Source organism: Ambystoma mexicanum, chromosome 1p, assembly GCF_040938575.1.
Source record: "Ambystoma mexicanum isolate Mex_15411 chromosome 1p, UKY_AmexF1_1, whole genome shotgun sequence".
NCBI lineage: Eukaryota > Metazoa > Chordata > Amphibia > Caudata > Ambystomatidae > Ambystoma > Ambystoma mexicanum.
Window position 1 is genome coordinate 997,082,214 of NC_090921.1, and position 19,891 is coordinate 997,102,104.

The window sequence follows — 19,891 nt, forward strand, 5'->3', positions numbered from 1 at the left end:
ATACCCAGGTGCTCAAATGTATAGGTTCACCGTGTGGTATCTGAGCCTGGACTAAAAGATGACTTGCTCCTACAGCTTTGCTAAGGTGCAGTAACCCCCCCCTCCCTCTTAACGTTCTGTGTGTGTGTGTGTGTGTATGTGTGTGTGTGTGGATGCGTGTGTGTGTGGATGCGTGTGGTATAATTGAGTAGGGTTAGAACCAGACTCCTTTTTGAGTGAATAAGAGAGCTGTGTGGAATCCTTCCACACGCTGTAAGCTTTACCCCTCCTGAAACAAAAAGCATTACCTTCAAACTCAATTTGAAACTAGTAATGGGACCAGACCTGCCTACCTCCCGGGACTAGTCAGCAGCCTCTGGGTTTTCACGCTCTTCTCCCGGTCTCCGAGGAAGAGCGTGAAACTGCCTGGTTTCTCTGGGTAAAGAGGAGCAGTGATGCACGGCTGCAAACTGGCTTCATTCAGGGGTGTGATCTGCAAGTTAAAGATAATTCTAGGTGATTCACGCCTGGGGAACAGTGTCCCCCCTGAGTGATGACAGCCCCCAGCTTTTGATCTGCCCGAAGACTATCGTTTGCGAATGTTCAACATTACAAGAGGGCTAAGGGCAGAGGCTCACAACATTAAAATAGCACACATGAAAACCCGTGGATTAAAGAGAACTTTTTGGAGGCATGCACACATGATAAACCTATTTTAACCTATTTTTTTTTTTTAAATGAAGAGTTTGCAATGTATTTTAGTTTTATGCATGGGTGGCTATTTGGTATGTTTTGTGGCAAAATAATTCAATCGGTGCCTTTGCCAGCATTTGTTGAAGTATATTTGTGCATATGTTCTCTGCTATTTATCTGGGGAATGGGTGCAAACATTGGGAGCCTTAGAAGTGCAATGAGGAGTCTGATGATCGTGCAGATCATGGCAAGAACGTGGGTTAAAAACCTGTCTTTTGAGGTTTTTAACAAGTGGGTGTGGCAGTGGATGGAGCCACAAATAGCTGTGGGTGTGGCCTTGCGCAGCATATATATTGGAGCTTTTGATGTTCAAATGTAGGCAGGTCTGACTGGAACCGAACACTTCCATTCCAAGCCCTGAAGGTCTGAGATATTTTGCCCTGACATCTGCTTTATGGTAATTTGCTGTCTGCCCGTTTCTGAAAATCAAGCCTTTCAAATCTCCTCCTCCTGTCGAGCGGCCTAACAAGCTGCCTATTGTTGCTGCGCATTGGCCACACATTGGCCACAAAATAAATGTGAAACTCATTTTTCGGGGAGTCGTGAAAATGGGCAAATCCGAATTCTGACATAAAACTCCCTCACGGCCTGCACTTTGAAAATGTTTGAAAAATAAACCACTAACCTATTTTGAGAAAGATCCATATTGACCATACATATGAGTTGGGAACGGAAAGGGAAGTGAAGTTGCGGCTATAAATGAAAAACAGCAAATCAAGAGGGTAAAAAAAAGTGTTGGGTGAAGCAACGGGAGCGGGTTGAGAGTTAGGCCAAGGGTGGTGCCACACATTAAGAAACCAAAAAGGGTGGGTGAGACTAATTGTCAGGGAGTCTCGGAAACTGGCAGTTCCGACATACCCCCCCCCCAAATATTGTCCTTATTTATCTACATCTATAGCTGCCTTCTGGCCCTCCTCAGCCAACTCCTTGTGCCACTCATCTCAAGCTGTTGTCCCATTTCTTTACTGTTGTGATAGCTGATTGCTGCTTCATTTCATCAGACTACAGTACACCCTGCCTCTGGAACCGCCTTAACTGGCATTTCATCTCGCTCTGTTCGGCCCTTGCCATGCGTAGATCCTACAGTAAATGGCCTCCGAGTACCAAAGCAATCTATTGTCCACCCCATCAGAAGGCTCTTGCATACCTTTTATATTTAATATCCCTTTTGTATTTGAGAGCAACGACCATATAAAATTCCTTTTCTGATTCACTCTGCACCGTTTGACAGATGCAGGCAGCGTCCAGCCTTCCGTCGTGTTCTGAAGTATGTGTACGTTTTATTGTGTTTGAATTGTCCGATCCCTCTCGTACTCATCTCTGTCAATTTCCCTTCCTCAGCATCGCTTCATTCTCAATCCCCCCAGTTCAGAGTCCTCAACTGTCAAGAGAGCCATTGATTTCTGTGCCTTAATGTTTCTCTTTGTCTTTTATAGCCAGAACCAGCAAAAGTACCCGTTCTCTGAACGGGTTCTGTAGACCGGCATAACACACTCATCAATTGTTGAAAATGAATGATCCTGTATTTCTCTGTTCAGCCTCACCCTGGTGTAGTGCAGTTCATTGTGGTGCAAATATCTAGGAAACCAGGCATCCTATGGCCTTGAAGTGTGGTTTAATGCAACCTCGAGTTTTATTCCTCGCGTCTGGACGGGTTGAGAAACATTGTTTCTTTCTCTTCCCGGTGAACATAGTTTACGGCTTCGTCGGCAGGCCACAAACAAATTTAGACTTGGTGAAATCCGGGGAAAGTGGTGGGGTGTCGAAATGTCAAGTAGCCATTAATGTCCGGAGGGTTCTAACAGGTAAGTATGCACAATTTGGTGTAGATTGGTGAAACGATGTGGATTTGTATAAGGATCAACGCTTTGTGCCACAAACCCACACACATTATATATCTAGATATATATATATATTTATATATATATATATATATCGGGGCCCTTTCTAGACTATATAGCACCACCCAGCATTGAACAGTATTATTAAATAAGTGCACACATTAGATCTTGCTGCAGCAAAAGGGCTACGGCTGCTGAACATTTTTTTTCCAATCATTTCGTTATTTGAGTCAGTGAACTCCAGTCACCTATTGAACACCGTAAATATGTTTGCATCTGCTTTGACTTTCTGAAATGCCTCTCAAAAATCAGAGGCTGGAAATGGAACCAAGATGGAACCAAGATTCTTGGTGCCACACACACATTTTGAAATAACAAAAGTTTCTTTTTATGGTTTAAATGGTGCACCAAAGAAAATCTTTTCACTATTGACCAGTCATAATTGTTGACTTTGGCAATGCTACAATATAGTCTAGTGAACCATAAGTGAGGCTTGCATTTAAGATTGCAAACTGATTAATACAGATAATAAATCCTCGCAATAGCAACGAGACTGGGGAAAATATTGCCGGAGATCATTGGTCAAGAGCAAGCTGGCTTTATTAAAGGGAGACCTGCTTCTGAAAACATCCGCAGGCTGATCCTAACTCTATATGAAAGCAGAAAGTTAGAAACAGAAGTGGCAGTACTGTCACTGAACCCTGAAAATGTGTTTTATCGCATTGATTGGGAATACCTCAAAGCCACTTTAGTCGCTGTCGGATTGTGAGAAAAAATATTCGGATGGATTAAACAACTATTCTCAAAACCGACGGCAAGTATAAATACAAACGGATTTACATCAGAAAGCTTTGAACTGGGCAGAGGAACAAGACAAGGTTGCCCACTCTCACCACTACTGTTTTCCTTAGCAATGGAGCCTTTGGCAGCAAAGATTAGAGGAGATCGAAAGGATTCGAGGAGTTCAATTTGGAGAGGCCATACAAAAACTCTGGCTGTATGCTGACGATATACTACTGGTGTTAAAGGAATAGACACACCAGTGCAGGCGTCTATGGATCAAATCAACGTTTTCAATGAGATAATCTGAAGCAATGCCGGCTTCAAAGGCTTGTATGAACCAACGGCTAAGTAATTATGGCTTCAGCTGGTGTGCAGAGAAAATGCATTACCCGGGGATATGGCGGACAAAGGAAGTGGATCATATGATGGACGTTAATCTGCATTTCGCCATGGAAAATGTGAAACTTGCTTGGTTAGAATGAGCTGAAGTTGAGCTTATGGGGGAAAGTGAACGCAATCAAGATGACTTCAGCACCACATATTAATTATATTTTGAGTATGATTCCGTTGGTGGAAAAAATGAATTAATGAGTAAAATGGAGAGCATGGTACAGTCATTCTTATGGGAAGGAAAGCAACTCTATTGAAATTTTGGAAATTTCAAACTTCAACAGAAAATGGTGGACTAGCAGTCCTGGATTTTGTGAACTATCACCTACCTAGCCTTCGGGCGAGACATCTGCTTCCATTCATTGAAAATTCAATAGATATTTGGACACAAGCAGAAACTAGCAGGTGTACTCCACTGACACCAAGGCCTATACTGACTTCAGAAGATGCACCTGGTTGCAAATCGTATATGCCTACGAAATTCCTAAAGGAATGCTGGAAAGGTCTTTTGAAGTTAGGCAAGAAAGAAGACCACTGCTCCAAGAATTCTTCGCTGCAACTAAACCCAGAGTTTAAGTTAGAAGGGAAAACATTATTTTGGACAAATTGGTTTTTGAGTGGGATTCAATGACCGGGTGACCTTTTCAAAGGGAACAAATGGATTGCCTTTAGCAGACTGACTACAAAAGGGTACTAAAAGATTACACTTTAGGGGAATATCGAAAATGGAAGAAAGTTGTTGCCGACAGAATTCCTGAGGAAGTCAAAGATTGAATGAATTGGTTGCGAGAATTCAAGATCAAAGGCCATATCGCATCAAAGTATATAAAGTATTGACCCAATATAAGATTGCTAATGGGAAATGGTTGGACAAATTGTCAGAAGTGTTGGACACTGAAATTAGTCTGGGCAGATGGAACAGCATCTGTAGGAACGCGAGTTTGGCATTAAATCTAGGAGAAAGAGTGAGACAAATTAAGATGCTGAACAGAGTATATTGGACACCACAATAACTATTTGGCTGGGGCCTATTGGATTCGGAAGCATGCTGGAGGTGCAAACACAGGGTGGGGTCATTTGAGCATATGATGTGGGAGTGTGACATTCTGAGGGTCTTCTGGGAAGGTGTGGCCATGACCATGAATAAAGTATTAATGGTTGATGTGGAATATGAGTTTGCAAGTATTGTTCAGGGGGAGGAGGAGTTGATAGCCGACTTGTCATTTCTGCAAAGATGTTGGTCTTCAGAGCTTCACTTTCGGCCAAAAAAATCATACTACGGAACTGGAAGAGTGATTAACCGTCTTTTAGTATCTGCATGTCTTTTAGATTTACAGCAAATGTCTAAGTTAAGGAGGGTGATTCTGAATAGATGTAAGAAAAGGAATCTATTTGAACAAATTTGGGAGAGATTCTTGGAGCTGTAATGCTTGGAATAATATACTGAAACAACTTGACTATTGTTTATATCACAGTGTGTCAGAGGGTGTTTATATGTATTAAAACTTGATAATGTGGTGATTTATAATTGCGATAATGAATGTTTAATAAATATGTAAATAAACAAAAGATCGTAAACTGCGAACAGAATCATATGTAGGGACTCCCAGTTTTGACAGATACGGTGCACTTACAATCACTTCTGCATCTGCAGTCATATAGCACTAACCGCTTCCATTTTTAAATACTTTGATAACAGATGTATTAAAATGAAACTTGATAGACACTAGCATGAGGCTCTGTGCTACCCAGTTTGTTTGTTTGTGCTTCAAATGCAAAATGAAACTAAGGCAAACAGAGAATTTGCTTTCCGATACTTTGAGACAGTGCAGCATACTGCAAAGGCAGAAAAGGTCCGTCTAGACAGCCCAACAAATATGTGCAATTACCCTCTACCCTAAACCTGTAACCCACCCTATTCTATAAAGGAGTAGCTTTGATGCCTGGCCTCGAGGGTCAAATTCGATTTTTAAGTTTCCAGCTGACTACACTGGCAGCTCCTCCTTACCATGACTTCCTGTCCATGATCAGCCTTCGAAGTCGAGAGTTAATTATTTTCTGGCTGATTGGAGCTGTTCTTGGAGACCTTCCAATATGTAAAATAAAATGAATTAAGAAGAATCTCAAGTTCTCATCCCTCTTGACCTTTTCTCGGCCTTTGATACAGTTAATTGGGCCACCCTTATAAATCGGCTCTGTGATACCCTTGGGATTACGGACCTGGCTCTGGACTAGCTGACCTTTCCCTCTGATCGACCTTCCCAGGTTCAACTAGGCCCTTTTCTCCTCAAACTCACTCCATCTGTGGTGTCCCTCAGGGCTCTATTCTCTCGCCTGGGCTTTTCAACATCTACCTTACCCCCGTAGCCCATTTGATGTCTGCCTTCTCTCCTAAATTCCAGTCTTATGTGGACGACATGCAACTCTCCTTCAAGCTTCCCTCCTCTGCCGCCTCCTCTTCTTGTCTCATTCCCGACTGTCTGCTATTCAGGCATGGTGCATTGGTAAAGATCTCTGCCATAATGCCATTAAGACCGAGATCCTTCTCATTTGGACTCCAGATCCCTCCTTCCCTCTTACACTCTGTCCGCCATGCATGAGCCCCGTCCCCTCAAACTCCTTTGAGGCAAAAAACCTTGGTGTCATCTTCGACTCCTCTCTCTACTTCTCTCCTCACCAAGAAGGCCCACTTTCAGCTGCACCTCCTCAGAGGCATTCTCCCTTTCCTCACCTTCCCCCTGAAACTCAATGTTTCCATAGCCATGGTCCCCTCCAGGCTGAACTATTGCAACAGCCTCTTCCTCAACCTACCCAACTCCTCCCTTCGCCCCCTTCAACTAATCCAGAATAGGACTGCAAGACTTATCCTTGGCCTCAAGGACAGGGACCGCATCTCTCCAACCCTAAAATCGCTCCACTGGCTCCTGGTTGCTGCGAGGATCAAGTTAAAAACCCTCTGCATTATCCACAAGGCTTTCTGGGGCCTGGGACCCCGCTAGATCCAACACTCTGTCCCTAAATACCTCCCTGCCAGAGCCCTTCGATCCTCTAGCTCCAGCTCTCTGGAGTACAGATGCTTCTCCATGCAGAGAGTGGGGGGTAATCTCTCTCCTCTGCAGGTGCCTCCCTCTGGAATTGCCTCCCTGTCACTCTCAGACTTGAGCCAGATCCCCCTAAGTTCTGGAAGCTTCTCAAGACACTCCCTTTCATTTCCTCATTCCCCTCTCCCCCTCACCTGCTAATGTTCCCCCCCCCTCTGCCTCTTCACTGGCTGCCTGTTGCTTCAGATTCTTACAGGGCACCAGGCCCTCCCTGACCAGTCTACCCCTGCACTTGGTCTCCTCTGAACCACCCCCACACCTACACTTGCCTTTTGGGACCCCCCCGCCTGTGCCAGCCCGGTGGGGCCTCCAACCCCTGAGCCCTTCCAGCCCTGTTCCTCACACACTCTTCTCCCCACGATTTGTCCACCTGGCCTCCTCTGGCACTCGCTTTGCCCTCTGGCAGTCCATCCCCGCTCTTGTCTGCACTTCTGTATACTGCACTTGCACAATCTGAATATCACAAGGCCTAGTAGTGTTTGTTTGGTCATCCCTCCCACCCCACCCCCCTGTCTTGTTGCGCCTTGAAGCCCAGTGTATAGGTGCATTATAAAAACCCAATAAATAAAATTAAATTAAAGTCGTCACTCCAAAAGCACACGTTCTATGAACCATCTAAAAGTTGGGTGTTTAGACCATTGGCCAAGAGACTAGTGCGGTAGGACGTTTGGACTCGCCCCCCTCCTTTCATTGCTGCACAGAAAGCTGAACCAATGATGTCACTACTAAGGGCAAGTATGTTCGTCTTGAATTCCCAGAGGAAATCATTGTAGTCACCGCAGACGCCAGCAGTTAAGGCCTAGCTTGAACTTCTGAATGCTTTCGCATTTTGAGCACCGAGTAGTTGATTATGATCACTTTAGTAGTTTGTTAGTAGAGGGGGGTCTTGACAAGTAGCTTGCGAGTGTAATGGAAGAAATAGCGACATGTATCTTATCAGTAGTCCCAAGTGATGTTTATTGATGGCAGTGAGATGAAAAGACTGACCGAGCATGTCTGTGCGTGGGCTAAGGCAGTACTGAGGTCATTCTAGGCACTGCTCTGGTGATCCATATCTGCCTCTAATGCATACCCAGCTGTGCCGATCTATGTGGATTTGCATCTTACGACCTCATTGTTCCGGATCAGGAACCTCAGTCTGTTTTTTGTTGTTTATTTCTTTTGGAAAGTTCCCCACTTCCAATTAGCTGGTGCCTTCCTCCTTGCTCCCGCGTGCCTTCTGCATTCCACATCACCTTTTTACTAACCTCCCCTCTTTTTTTCATTTAACAAATTGCATTTTCGTGAACATTTCTCAAATGCAGTTGCATAACAATCATTCTATAAAAATGCAGTATTCCGGCTGTTATATAGCAACAAGTGTATGGTTTAGATATGTGTAAACGTCATGCACAATAAAGAATAAAACAAATGAAAATATGGCAACATGCGAAACGGCTTTCTTGGAAATCTTCGAGCAAAAGTTCTCTTCATGCGTTTTGCCCACGATGTAAAGAAACCATCAATGCTTCCCACTGCTCGGCGACTACTGGCTGCAATGTTTTTGTTAAGTTAAAGGAATTTATACTGTAACTTGCTGACATTTGCATGGCCTCCTGGCGCACCTGAACCAGAGGGGGGTGGGCTAGGTTAGTGGGCAGGGAGAGGCAAAGTACAAGAAAGTGTTTCTGCTGCAGATCGGAAGTACCCGGATAAGGTGTGCTGGGTGTCCTATCACTTTCTCCTTCAAAGGAAGCCACTGTCTATATAAGTGGTTGGTTAAGCCCTAAAAGATTGACCAGTGCTAATGTTGTTTCTGTTGTGAAGAAAAGAGAAAAAGCATGCCTCAGTTCCCCTGGAAGCAAAACAGGACGCACTTAAAAAGAACCCAAGTATCAGTATTGGGTGTCGTCTAAAATCTGTTTGTGCACTAAAGACAGTGCCACATTACTTCTCTCTGTGTGTGCTTTCCGTCCAGAAAAATTGTCTGTGCTGGACGCTGACAATGTTAATGTTAAAGGTATATATATCGTGGACCGTCCCCAATGGAATTGGTCCCCAGGCGCTCAGGTGGATCTGAAAACAAGAAGGCCGGGTTGGTTAGTTGGGTAGAGAGGGAGTAGGAAAGTGAGAGAAGTGGTGTGCTGTTGGCGGCTTCAGTTTAGTTTTCACCGTGCGCTGAGCTTTGGTGTGAATGTTGGACCGGATAGGAGGGTATGTTGGAGAGGATATTGCACCCCCCTATAGCCTCCCACTGGTCCCTGGTAACTGGGTCACCGCTGAACCACAAATAATCACAGATCGCCCTGGGAAGAGTTCAGTTGGCACCCAAATTGAGCACTCCTTGGGACCCTTAATCCTACCACAAACTTGAAGTAGGATGTGCGTCCAACCTTCCAACTACCCAGACGGAGCCTATTTTGTTAAGCAGAAGTCTGGCAAAAGGGTTTTGAAAAAAGGGGGAAAAATATTGTTACCCTGAAGAGACCCATCGCCCACTCCCTTACCCCCCCCTCCAAGACCTTTAGTAAAATTATACTTTGTTTTCTATTTTTTGGGGCCTGTTAAAGGTGGACCCCTTATCCTCGTGGCCCCAGATGGAGACATGAAACAGATGGCGGCAAAAAATAGATGCGATCTTTCAGTGCCCCATTCAGCCATTGTGCCCACTGCACGACTTTTCCCTTTATATTTCTGGCAGCACAGATACATGGAGAAACCTATCCTTCCTACTCTGCATGTCGTCTTTCTTCCTGAGAAGAGAAGCCTTCATGGATTCATTGGTATTGTACGAAATAGGATAAAAAGACTCTTGTCCGTGAAAGCTTGTGGCGTCGGCGGAGGATAAAAAGACTCTTGTCCGTGAAAGCTTGTGGCGTCGGCGGAAGCCATTGGCAGCCTGCACATTCCCTGAGGGCGGCATGCAGTGCTGCATTTGTCCCATTCGTCAGGGAACCACTGGTTCCACAGCCTTGAGCCTGTGTTCAATTTCTTTCTTCTAATAAGTCATTAGACCTGAATCCAATAGCAGGCCAGAGACGCTGCTAATGTAAGATTACATTGGTATAGGATTGTGCTCTCCACCCAGTCAGCAGGCATTGTCCTACTCCCTTCTGGGCCACCACTATCATGCTTTTACTGTCTGCCTTCACATAGTGAAATCCCATGAGTCCAAGACAGGCTCTGTTTCATCCTATGCAGAGTGCATCATCCGTAATTGTTAATGTGTGCCGGTGTCCAAGGTGTGCAATTGTTGGCTCTATCTCCAGCCTTTGATGCAGTCGACCATTTAATCCTACAAGCCAGACTCGGACATGTCAGAATGGGCAAATTTCACCACACCAATATATAACATCTTTGGGGGGTCACGCATTCTAAACTCAACCCTTTTGAACTACTTCTGATAGAAATATCTACAGTTTCACTCTGGGATCAGCCTCATCGCCCCTACATTTGCACATGTTTGCCTTACCTTTGGTTAGGTTTCAGGACTCATTGTAGATGCAATATCACAACAATGGGGAACAATAAGTTCCTAGTAATTCCGGCAAACACGCCAGACCACGTTTATCACCTGCTTTTGAGCAGTTCACTATTGGATGGTAGAGAATAATTTAAAACTAAACGTCACAAAAACTGAGATTATGGAACTTGGCGCCCAAACTATCAACTGGCCTCTAGAAATCTGGCCTACTTACCTGTAGCGTCCCCCCTGAACCCCCAAGATACCCTCTTTTTTTCATTCTGAAATGTTGTTTATAAAGGGAAGCATGATCACACAAACACACAGTAGATAAAGAAACATCTATGGGTGAAACTGAAAGACACTGAGCTAAATAACCAGCGGGCTAAAGTTTGCCTCCTTCCACCATGACCCAATTAAGAAACCTAAGAGTATTATTTGAAGCCAAACTCACACTGAACCCCCGATTCTCCAGTTATCCCATAAAAAAACAAGGCATCTCCTGGTGCAGTAAAAGTCAGATCCAAATGGTAGAAATTAGACTTGTTTTCTGTTAATTTCCACCGAGTTCTTGAGTATGGCTGCTGTAGAAGTGCATATTTATTAACTCAATTACTTTTCACAATTTGTCATTTGAACACGGTTTAATTGTCCCACAGGTGTTTCACGCCTTTGGTCACAGTGCTCATCAGTGCTGAAAAAGAAAATGAGCTTTTAAAAAAACCCAATAAAAATCCTAAACCAGTCCATAAATGTGGGAAAAATATGAGGGTTATTCTTTTATAATATGTTAAGATAAATTGTGATGAACATGGAAAGAAGGTTATACAGGTTTTGTACAGGAGTATTTTGCCACAGAGGAATAAGGCAAACACGTGCCATTAAAATGCTTCGTATTTAATATAATATAGTGCTAAATGCAAAGAATAAAAGTAACATGCTGTAATGCAAGATAGTAAAATGGCCTCACCTAAATGTAGCTGCAATGTATTTAGCTAGGCGGACCTGCAGAAGAGAGCAGGTGTGTGATATCTGTGAGCTCTCCTGCTGATTGCAAGGGGTTGCTTCCATCTCATCAGAGCACAAAGCTTGTTTACTTTTGGGATGAATTTTAAATCTATTTGACAACAATGCAGCCATGTTGAAAGAATAAGTAGCGAGTGCTATGATCGTGGTGAAAGTCACATGCTCGATCAGTTTGAGGTGCGATGATAAATCAAATATGTGCTGCATAAAGTTGAAGCATGATGTGCTCCTATTATGGGGAGATTGTGGCTATGAAAAGGGAACACCTTGTGAAAATGTAGAAAAGGGACCATATTGAGTAGAGAATTAGCCCAGCAGAAGGCAATTATAATTTGAAAGATAGGCCGTAAATGATATGTAATATTGGAAGAAAAAGATAGCGGTCCGCCATTACTGATACACAAATGGTTTGTGTATTCAATAAGATGGCAGTCACAAAAGAAAAATTTGCAATAAAAGCCACACTAGAAACAAGAAGTGTATTTACACACAAAACATACAAGTGTCTTTTAGAAGTTGGAACAACCAGCATTTGGGACTTTAATTGTGGGGCTCAGAGGCACCTAGGTAAGGCAGCAAGTAGGGTATATATTATTTTTCTCAGCTATTTGAATGTATTGTTTCCTGTTGGCTATGTACAGTTTTGCTCATCCTCTTACCCTTCACTTTTTACATCAGCACAGAGTGTGTGGTATATCATTCGAATACGCATGGGTACACAAAACAGTTTCTTGGACTGTAAATGGCATCAATGATGCAGAGAAAAGAAAGAGGGTCTTTTCAGACATTGAGAGCTCTAAGGCAGATATAGCATTCTTACAGGTAACCCATCTAACAGGCACAAACGGACAAGATGTGCGAAGGCCGGATTGGGAAGGTATTTGGTTCCTCCTATAGCTCTAACTCAAGGGGGGGAGGTGGTCTGCACCATATTTTACAAAATAATGCCATTACCAATGTCATCCCATAGCGAAGACAGGGAAGGTCGGATTATCACCACTAATTGTAAATTACAGGCCACAGAAATTAATGACATACTCAGCATGGAAGGTGTCAAGTTCTTTCCATACTGGGTACGTAGGCGGCATTCACATTTCAGGCCATTACCCTGCTTCAATGGAAATTTCACTGGATTATGTTTTAGAAAGGTCAGACTCGTGGAGAATGAATACTTCTTTATTACAGGATGATTTGGTAGGTAGAATTGTTAAAGAAGCAGAAATATTTATAGGGACTAACGGATGGAGAAACCTGTGTGGGTTTGATATGGGAAGCCTTCAAATGCTATTGGGGAGGCATTTTGAATGTCCTGTGCTCCAGTAAGAAAAAGGGAAGGGGGCAGGAATTAAAGGCAGTAGAATTAACGGTGAATAAACTATAAAAGGATTTAATGTCAAATCGCTCTGAGGAGAAGAGAACAGTTGTACAACATAAATATAACAAATTAGAATCAGTAAAGGCAGAAAAAGCTCTTTTCAGGAAAAGATACAAATATTATGAAGGCAGTGAGAAATCCAATAATCTACTAGTGCACCAACTAAAAGCAAATGAAAATAGAAAAATTATTTACGCAATTGAAGACGGTAATGGGCAATTGGGCCTTTTGATCCTGAACGATTAATGGGGAATTCATGGTTTTCCATTCCAAGCTCTACACTTCTGAAAGTGGGGCGCAGATTAGATCCATGAATGAGTACTTTCAAGATATGCTTTTCTCCAATTTATCGGTGACTGAGGGGAAAACCCTGGATATGGGAATATCAATGGATGACCTAAGGAGGGCAGTATTCCACTTAAATTCGGGCAAATGCCCTTGCCCTGATGGATTCCCTGTATAGTTCTACAATATACTACCAGAACTTTAGCAAAAATGGGATTCGGCTTGAGCTTTTTGAAATGCATGAAACTATTAAACACCAAACCTTCAGCAATGGTGATTACGAACGGACTTACATCTGGGGTGATGGAGCTGGGGAAAAGGACTAGACTAGGTTGTCCTCCATCTCCTTTACTCTTTTTAATTGCCATTGAGCCCCTGGCATGTGCACTGAGGTTGGATAAGAGAATACAGTAAAGTACGGGGATGCGTATAAAAACTCTAGCTTTATGTGGATGATCTAATACTTGTGCTCCAGGATCTCAATACATCATTACCAGCTTTAATGGACAGATTTGATAAATTCAAGAAGGTCTCGGGATACAAAATCAATTGGCAGAAATCCGATACCATGCCAGCATCAAAAATACTAAGAGGAATGATTGACCAAATATGGGATTCAACTGGTCCCCGAAGAGAATGAAATACCTTGGAATATGGTTAACGAGTGACATGACAAAAATGAAAGAAAATATGACGTAATCGATGTGAACTCTGAAGTTAGATTCAGGTCAGTGGTCACTAATGAAGATGTTGGTATAGGGTAAAGTTAACTCCCTAAAGATGAATATAGCTCCACTAGTGAACTATGTGTTGAGTATGAGTGCACTTCCCACTGAAAAGGACACTATGTACAGACTGATGCAAGAATTATTGTGGAACCACAAATCACTGCAGTTGAAGCTGTGGAAAGTGCACCTCCCATGTGATAGCGGCGGATTGGGGGTGCCCGACTTCAAGGCATACCATCTGGCTTTTACAGCAAAGCACTTCATTACTTTCCTTGGCAACTACACCGACGACTGGTCTAAAGCAGAACGTATTTGAATATGCCACTAGAGCCGATGGCTACATTGACCACAAAGGTGGCAAAATATCCGCTCCAACAGAATGTATGCAACAATGCTGGATCCAGTTGTCAGAATTGTTGGGACACAATCCTCTACTTACAGAACTCATCAATTTGGATAAACCCAGTTGTTGAACATGAGAATAAGGATGATACTGTGACCAAATTGGATTGCGAGTAGGGTAAAGTGGTTTGGGGACCTAATAAAAGACAATAAATGGGTTACCTTTAAGAGCCTTAATGAAAGTACAAGCTTTAATGACTGTATTTTTGGGGCATGTCGGTTGCTGAAAAACTCAATAGATCTCCAAAAACCGGTTGCAAAACGTGATTTGGGAGGCCAGCTACTTGAACTCAACACAAATGGACACTTAGCTTTGAAAATATATAACCCTTAGATAAAAGGTAAAGGTCCAAATGATGAGTTACTAACTACACGGTCCAACAAGCTAAATACAAGAAATTCTGAAATGTCGGGAGCCATATGGGGCGATGATGCAGGAACATTGCTTTAACTTTGTTCAATTTAGGTGAACGGGTTAGATAAATAAAGATCCTTAATACAGTATACTGGACACCCCAAAGACTGTATAGGCGAGATATGTTGGACTCTGAGGCTTTCTGGGGGATGTATACAAAGTGGGAATGTATCAAGATTAGATTGTTTGGGGTTGCAGTAACTGAAGAAATGGATAGTCCTTAGAACACATTTGTGCTTTGATTTTGCAACGTTTATTTTGGGAGATGCCTTTGTGGATGATCTTCAATATCCTCAGAAATGCTGGCTCTTTACATCTGCACAAGTAGCCAAAAAACATATTCTACAGGAACGATCTAAGATTGGTCTCAAGAACCTCTTACGATGTCTTTAACTGATGGAGTGATTTTTAGACAGCAAAAGACATTTAAAATGTCTGAGGACATCTGGGACAGATTTGTAGAACTTCTGTGATTTGTGTAAATATTGTGTTCTGATCTGCGTGAAGAGGGATGGGTTGGGGAGGAAAATGGTTGGTGAGAAACTGTAAATGTGTTCTGTATTTAATATCTTAATGATGCTAAAAAATGAGCTGAATCAAAACAATTCTGGACAACATGGTGGCTAGAAGTGTGGTTCGCTATAAAATGTGTGGGTTACCACTACCTGGATCAGTCTTATGAAAATAACTAGGACTACTCAAAGGGGCGAAATATGGCTACATGTACAAAGTATTGATTCCATAGCTTTTGCTACAGGTACAGGTTCTGGGTACAAAAGAAACCATTTTAAATAAGAAATTACTGAAATACAAAAACAGGAAGACCAAGAGAGTTGAGAAGGATCAGCATCACAAAAACATGTTGCGTACATGTCCAACTTGGTTTCAACTTATTGGCCAACGAAATATGTAGTTATTTGTCCCCATTGCATCCAATTTCGATAGCTAGAACCGTTTGAATTAGTTGGCTATCTTTCTGTGCGAGTATAAGGGTTTGGTAACCCTCTCTTTGGATTACCTTTACATGGTTTATCTCAATAAATGTGATTAGTCTCTTGATTGCAGCCTGTATGTCCATTATTTCCGTGTTGTGAAAGTGTGTATCTTGAGTTATTGCTGGCACGTGCACCTGTATACATGTTTTTGTTTCGAATTGTACTGCAAGCATAGAATAGTGAGCATTTGTATTCAATGATATAAAGTGTAAAAGTTGTTTGACCGTTCATAAAATTATTTATTGTCACTTTTCTCGTCTAAGTGGTGTTAGTTTCAGCCACCTTACACATATTGCAATGCCCACATTTGAAGACTCCCAAAAGATGATCTGTGTTAATAAGCCATAAACGTTCTGTCTCTGGTTCATTTCAGACGCTCAGACTTAAAAGATTGCGGATATTGGGAGATCTGATGTGTGTGATTTGTGGCCTCCAACATGGTTAGCAAAGTCTTTATCCAGTAGTAAGAGTTTTCAATTGTGTAGTATGCAGTAAATGTGATGACTGCATATGTCGCGTTGTGAAAAATGACTGGCTTTCATTTCCTGAAAGTGCAGTGAAGAAGATGCACTTTTTCGACATTTCCACACACAGTTCAGGTGCTGTTGGCTACCGGATAGGTCCTGTGCGGATTAAGATAAGGCTTTCATTTGGGAATCCCCTCATTTCTGTTTTCCTAAGCCTTTAAAACATTGCAGCTCCAACGTTGATGCAGATGTGCTGTTGAAACTCTGCAGCTGTGGCATTTTTGCACTGGTTGACAGTGCAACATGATTTTTATAGTACACAGAGCTTTTTAATGCACCGGCGCAATCTTTATCTGGTAAAACACTACATACCCAGTCGCAATCTACATTCCTAATCGGCTTATTTACTGCAGCCATCGAAATTTAAAAAGCGCACAATCCGCCGGCAAAGGCTTCATCACACAAGCCACCACCCTGGCCAATAGCCTCCCCAAACCTTGAAACAATTAATCGTCTTGCTTTTAGGGGGGTCCTTAAGACCTTCATTTTCCCCGTGTGAGGTGGCTGGGATTGGAATAAGATTGTTTTTGTTTGCAGAATTGGTCCCAAAAGCCAACAGAGAGTCATTACACCTGAGAATGCTAAATAACATTTCTGCGTCCATGGTGCCATACCAAGGCTAGTGGGCAGTGCACCCGCTTTGTGACATTTTGAGGAAACGTTCCTCAACCTTTCATCGCTCTTACTCTGTAGCTTATCGACCTCCCTATAAAAAACAAAAAATAAAGGCATTAATCTAGCCTTTTTACCAATAGAAGGGGGTTCCTTCTGGCCTGTGGTTCTGAGCCATGCGACAATGAGGACTTTTGGACAGATCACTTGAGAAAATTACCAGTGAGTCTGGCTCCTGACACGATAGCCTAACAGGTGTTATCCAGTGGGGAGACAGAACCTGTGCAAGGTAGGGTGCAGTGTTGACTATGACGGTTCTCACCATGAAACCAGCAAACTAAGAAAGGTGACATTTGGGCCTGCAGTTTTTGTATCCTGGGGGCTCTTTACTTGAACCAAGAGGTTCCTGGTTCCGAAGGCCCTCCCCCTACATGATAATCCCCAAGTATCCTCACCCATACACCCTCCCTGATCCTTGTGGCACACTGTTTAGATTGTATCTAAGATGAAGTGGGCAATAGAGAGAAGGCATTACGCTGTCAAAGTGGGAGGATAACAATGGGAGGTGTCTGCAGGGGCCAGAGGCAAGAGTGTTATGGGGATGCCATGGTGTGCCTTGATTACCATTTCATACCTTCATATGGCTTGTTCTTGCTTGAAATGACTTCTCATGCCTGAATATGCTTTTCTGTGCCTTGGTATGTGATATCTATGTCAGGTTGTGTCATGATATGATATGTCATGTCACGCAATGCCCGGGTGTAAACTCTGAGTCAGAGAGCATATGTTGTTGGCTGCTGAACCTGTGCTTCATGGTTGGTGGCTCCCTTGGAGGGTTAGGTACTGGTCTGCTTCATCTGAGAGCCTTTGGCAATGTGTGGGTGCATGTTCTGGAGTTTTTTCGCTCTGCGCATCTTTCCGGGTTTGTGAACGTTATTCACTCTGAACACGAGGTGTTGCAGCTTGTCAACCTAGATGTGTGCCAGTTGCTCCGGCACTTCTGATATTAGCTTGCTTTGTGTATTGGACCTCTGTATGCTTTTGAATTTGCTGTACTGTTCTCGTTTTGTTGTGATGCCCTGCTTTTTTTTCTCCCCGACTCCTGATTCCTGACTCTTGTGACCTTTTTATGTACTGAACCACCTGGTCCAGAGTTGTGGATTCTGACCTGGTTCTGACCGAGGCGTTTGGACTTGCCTCCCACAGCACCTCTGTATGTGCTATCTGCCATGGTTTATTCCTGCCAGCCCTGTTTCTTCACTCCTTCTTTGGCCCTCGTGTTACTGAACCTGTGCACCCATGTACTCTCGAGATGTTATCCTGCAACTGCTGCCTACTAGGGAGCCTGTATCCACTGGAACGTTTGTACTTGTTTTCTTTTGGACCTTCTGATTTCACTGAATTAGAGTGTGTCCTTGTGCTTTCTAGGTTGGTCCCCTACAGAAGATTCTAGTTTTGCTTCTGTCCGTGTGCTGTAGGAGTGGGTCTCAGACTCTGGCTTATGGACTCTCCTTCCCCAGGGTTGTTTCCTTTTCTACTCTTCCTTTTCCGTTGACTTTCCGCACTAACCAGATGAAGAGGAAGGACATGGGTAGGTGGCCTGCAGGTTGTATCTTAGTCCCTGACCCTATGTACCTTGCAGCTTCTGCACCCTCCGTGTCAACCTTCTCCCTCTCACTGGTCCAGGCAACCATCTCCTAAATCTACTTTCTGCCCTTAACTGTTGGAGGAGTTGGTTCGATTTGGTGGGCTAGCCTCGTGGACATGATTTCTATGGGAATCCTGACACGTAGACCAGCAGATTGTAGTAAGACGTCCTGGCCTCCCTTGCAAGTGCCAATTGACCCCACACCAGTATTTCCACCAAAGCACTGCTCCTCTTACCTGGAGCAAGGCCACCATGTGGCCTGAGATGCACATTAGCAACTAACATAGCAAAATATCAAGTTACCATCCTGCCATGTACCAACAAGGGGCAGCCTACCATATTCTGCTAGTTTGTTATACTGTTTCATGCAATGGTATGTAACTGCCCATATATAGAAAATATATGTGTTTGACATGTTTACTATCAGCAATGTCTTAATGAGTGCCACTGTTTATGCAAACCATTAGCACCTCTTGTTACCTGGCTTGCCCTGCTCCCCCGTGAAAAACGTGCTTGTACACCCCACCACGCTCGTTTGAGGAGTTGTGAGATCACACAAATAGAGGGGGCCTTTTGGTGACAGACCCCCATGCCATAGCCACCCCCTCAAACTCAGAATGGAGTGTGATGTAGAGGTCTTTTGGGATTCAGACTCTTGCCAGCACCACCCCCTTACCTGCCCTCAGATATGCAGTACACCATGACTGGCCATCATAGGTGGGGAATTCAGTGATCACGCCTAAAGCTGATCAGGCCACAAGGTTGTGTAAATGCCCGAGGCCTGTATTGCACTGCGGGCTTGCCATCATTCTTATTCGGCTACATGTAATCAGTGACTGATTGTTCAATCATAACTTAGCTGTTACAAATGATGACTCGACTGAGTTTTAAATCCAATGCTGTGAGTTATCTACTTGATGCTTCTTCCCCAGCCCCAACTAATTTTCTATAAGCGCAATGTAATTAAGCTGTTATGTTAGAACTACTTGTAACAGTTTGCTATTTGAAGCAAGCCAGGCACCCATGCCCCCGCCTAACCTTCTTCTGTGCGTTTCCTTTTAGGACTACTACCACAAGCTTACCTGCATTACAGAAAGGGAGATGTTTGTGGTACCCATCCGAGCCATTGGAGCCAGGGCCATCCTGGACTTCCCCGACCATCTGAACTTCTCCACCTGCCCAGTCAAGTACAACTCACAGAAGACCCTGCTCATCCGCAACATTGGCAACCGGGAAGCGCGATTTGAGCTGAATGCTCCCAGGTACAGAATGTTTCTTCCATCTGGGTACACGTTGTGGTGTTCAAGAGAGCCCACTTTAATTTCCTATTCTTGCAATCCCTTTGCCGAGGCTGTACGCAGGATGAATTGTGATCTTTCTCACTTAGCATAAGGAATGTTGCAAATGTCTGATGACTGGATGTCCATGGATAGGACTTTAGCAATGTTAGAAATGATTGAAAAAAATACTAAGGGACCAAGGCACGTCTTGAAAAAAGATGTCGGAGACAGTAGTAACATGAAGGGACAAATGTAGTGTGGGAAAAATAAATATCCAAACGTTTAGGGGAAAAACTAGACAAAACTGGA

The 19,891-nt window shown here is 43.4% G+C and overlaps 1 protein-coding gene across 1 annotated transcript in view; it reads left to right on the forward strand.

Moving 5' to 3' along the window:
* HYDIN (HYDIN axonemal central pair apparatus protein) overlaps nucleotides 1–19,891 on the forward strand; it is a 3,273,799-nt gene that overhangs the window by 363,506 nt on the left and 2,890,402 nt on the right. Inside the window, exon 6 of the mRNA XM_069654775.1 lies at nucleotides 19,365–19,564. Coding sequence (XP_069510876.1) covers nucleotides 19,365–19,564 — 200 coding nt within the window. The remainder of the gene's footprint in view (nucleotides 1–19,364; nucleotides 19,565–19,891) is intronic.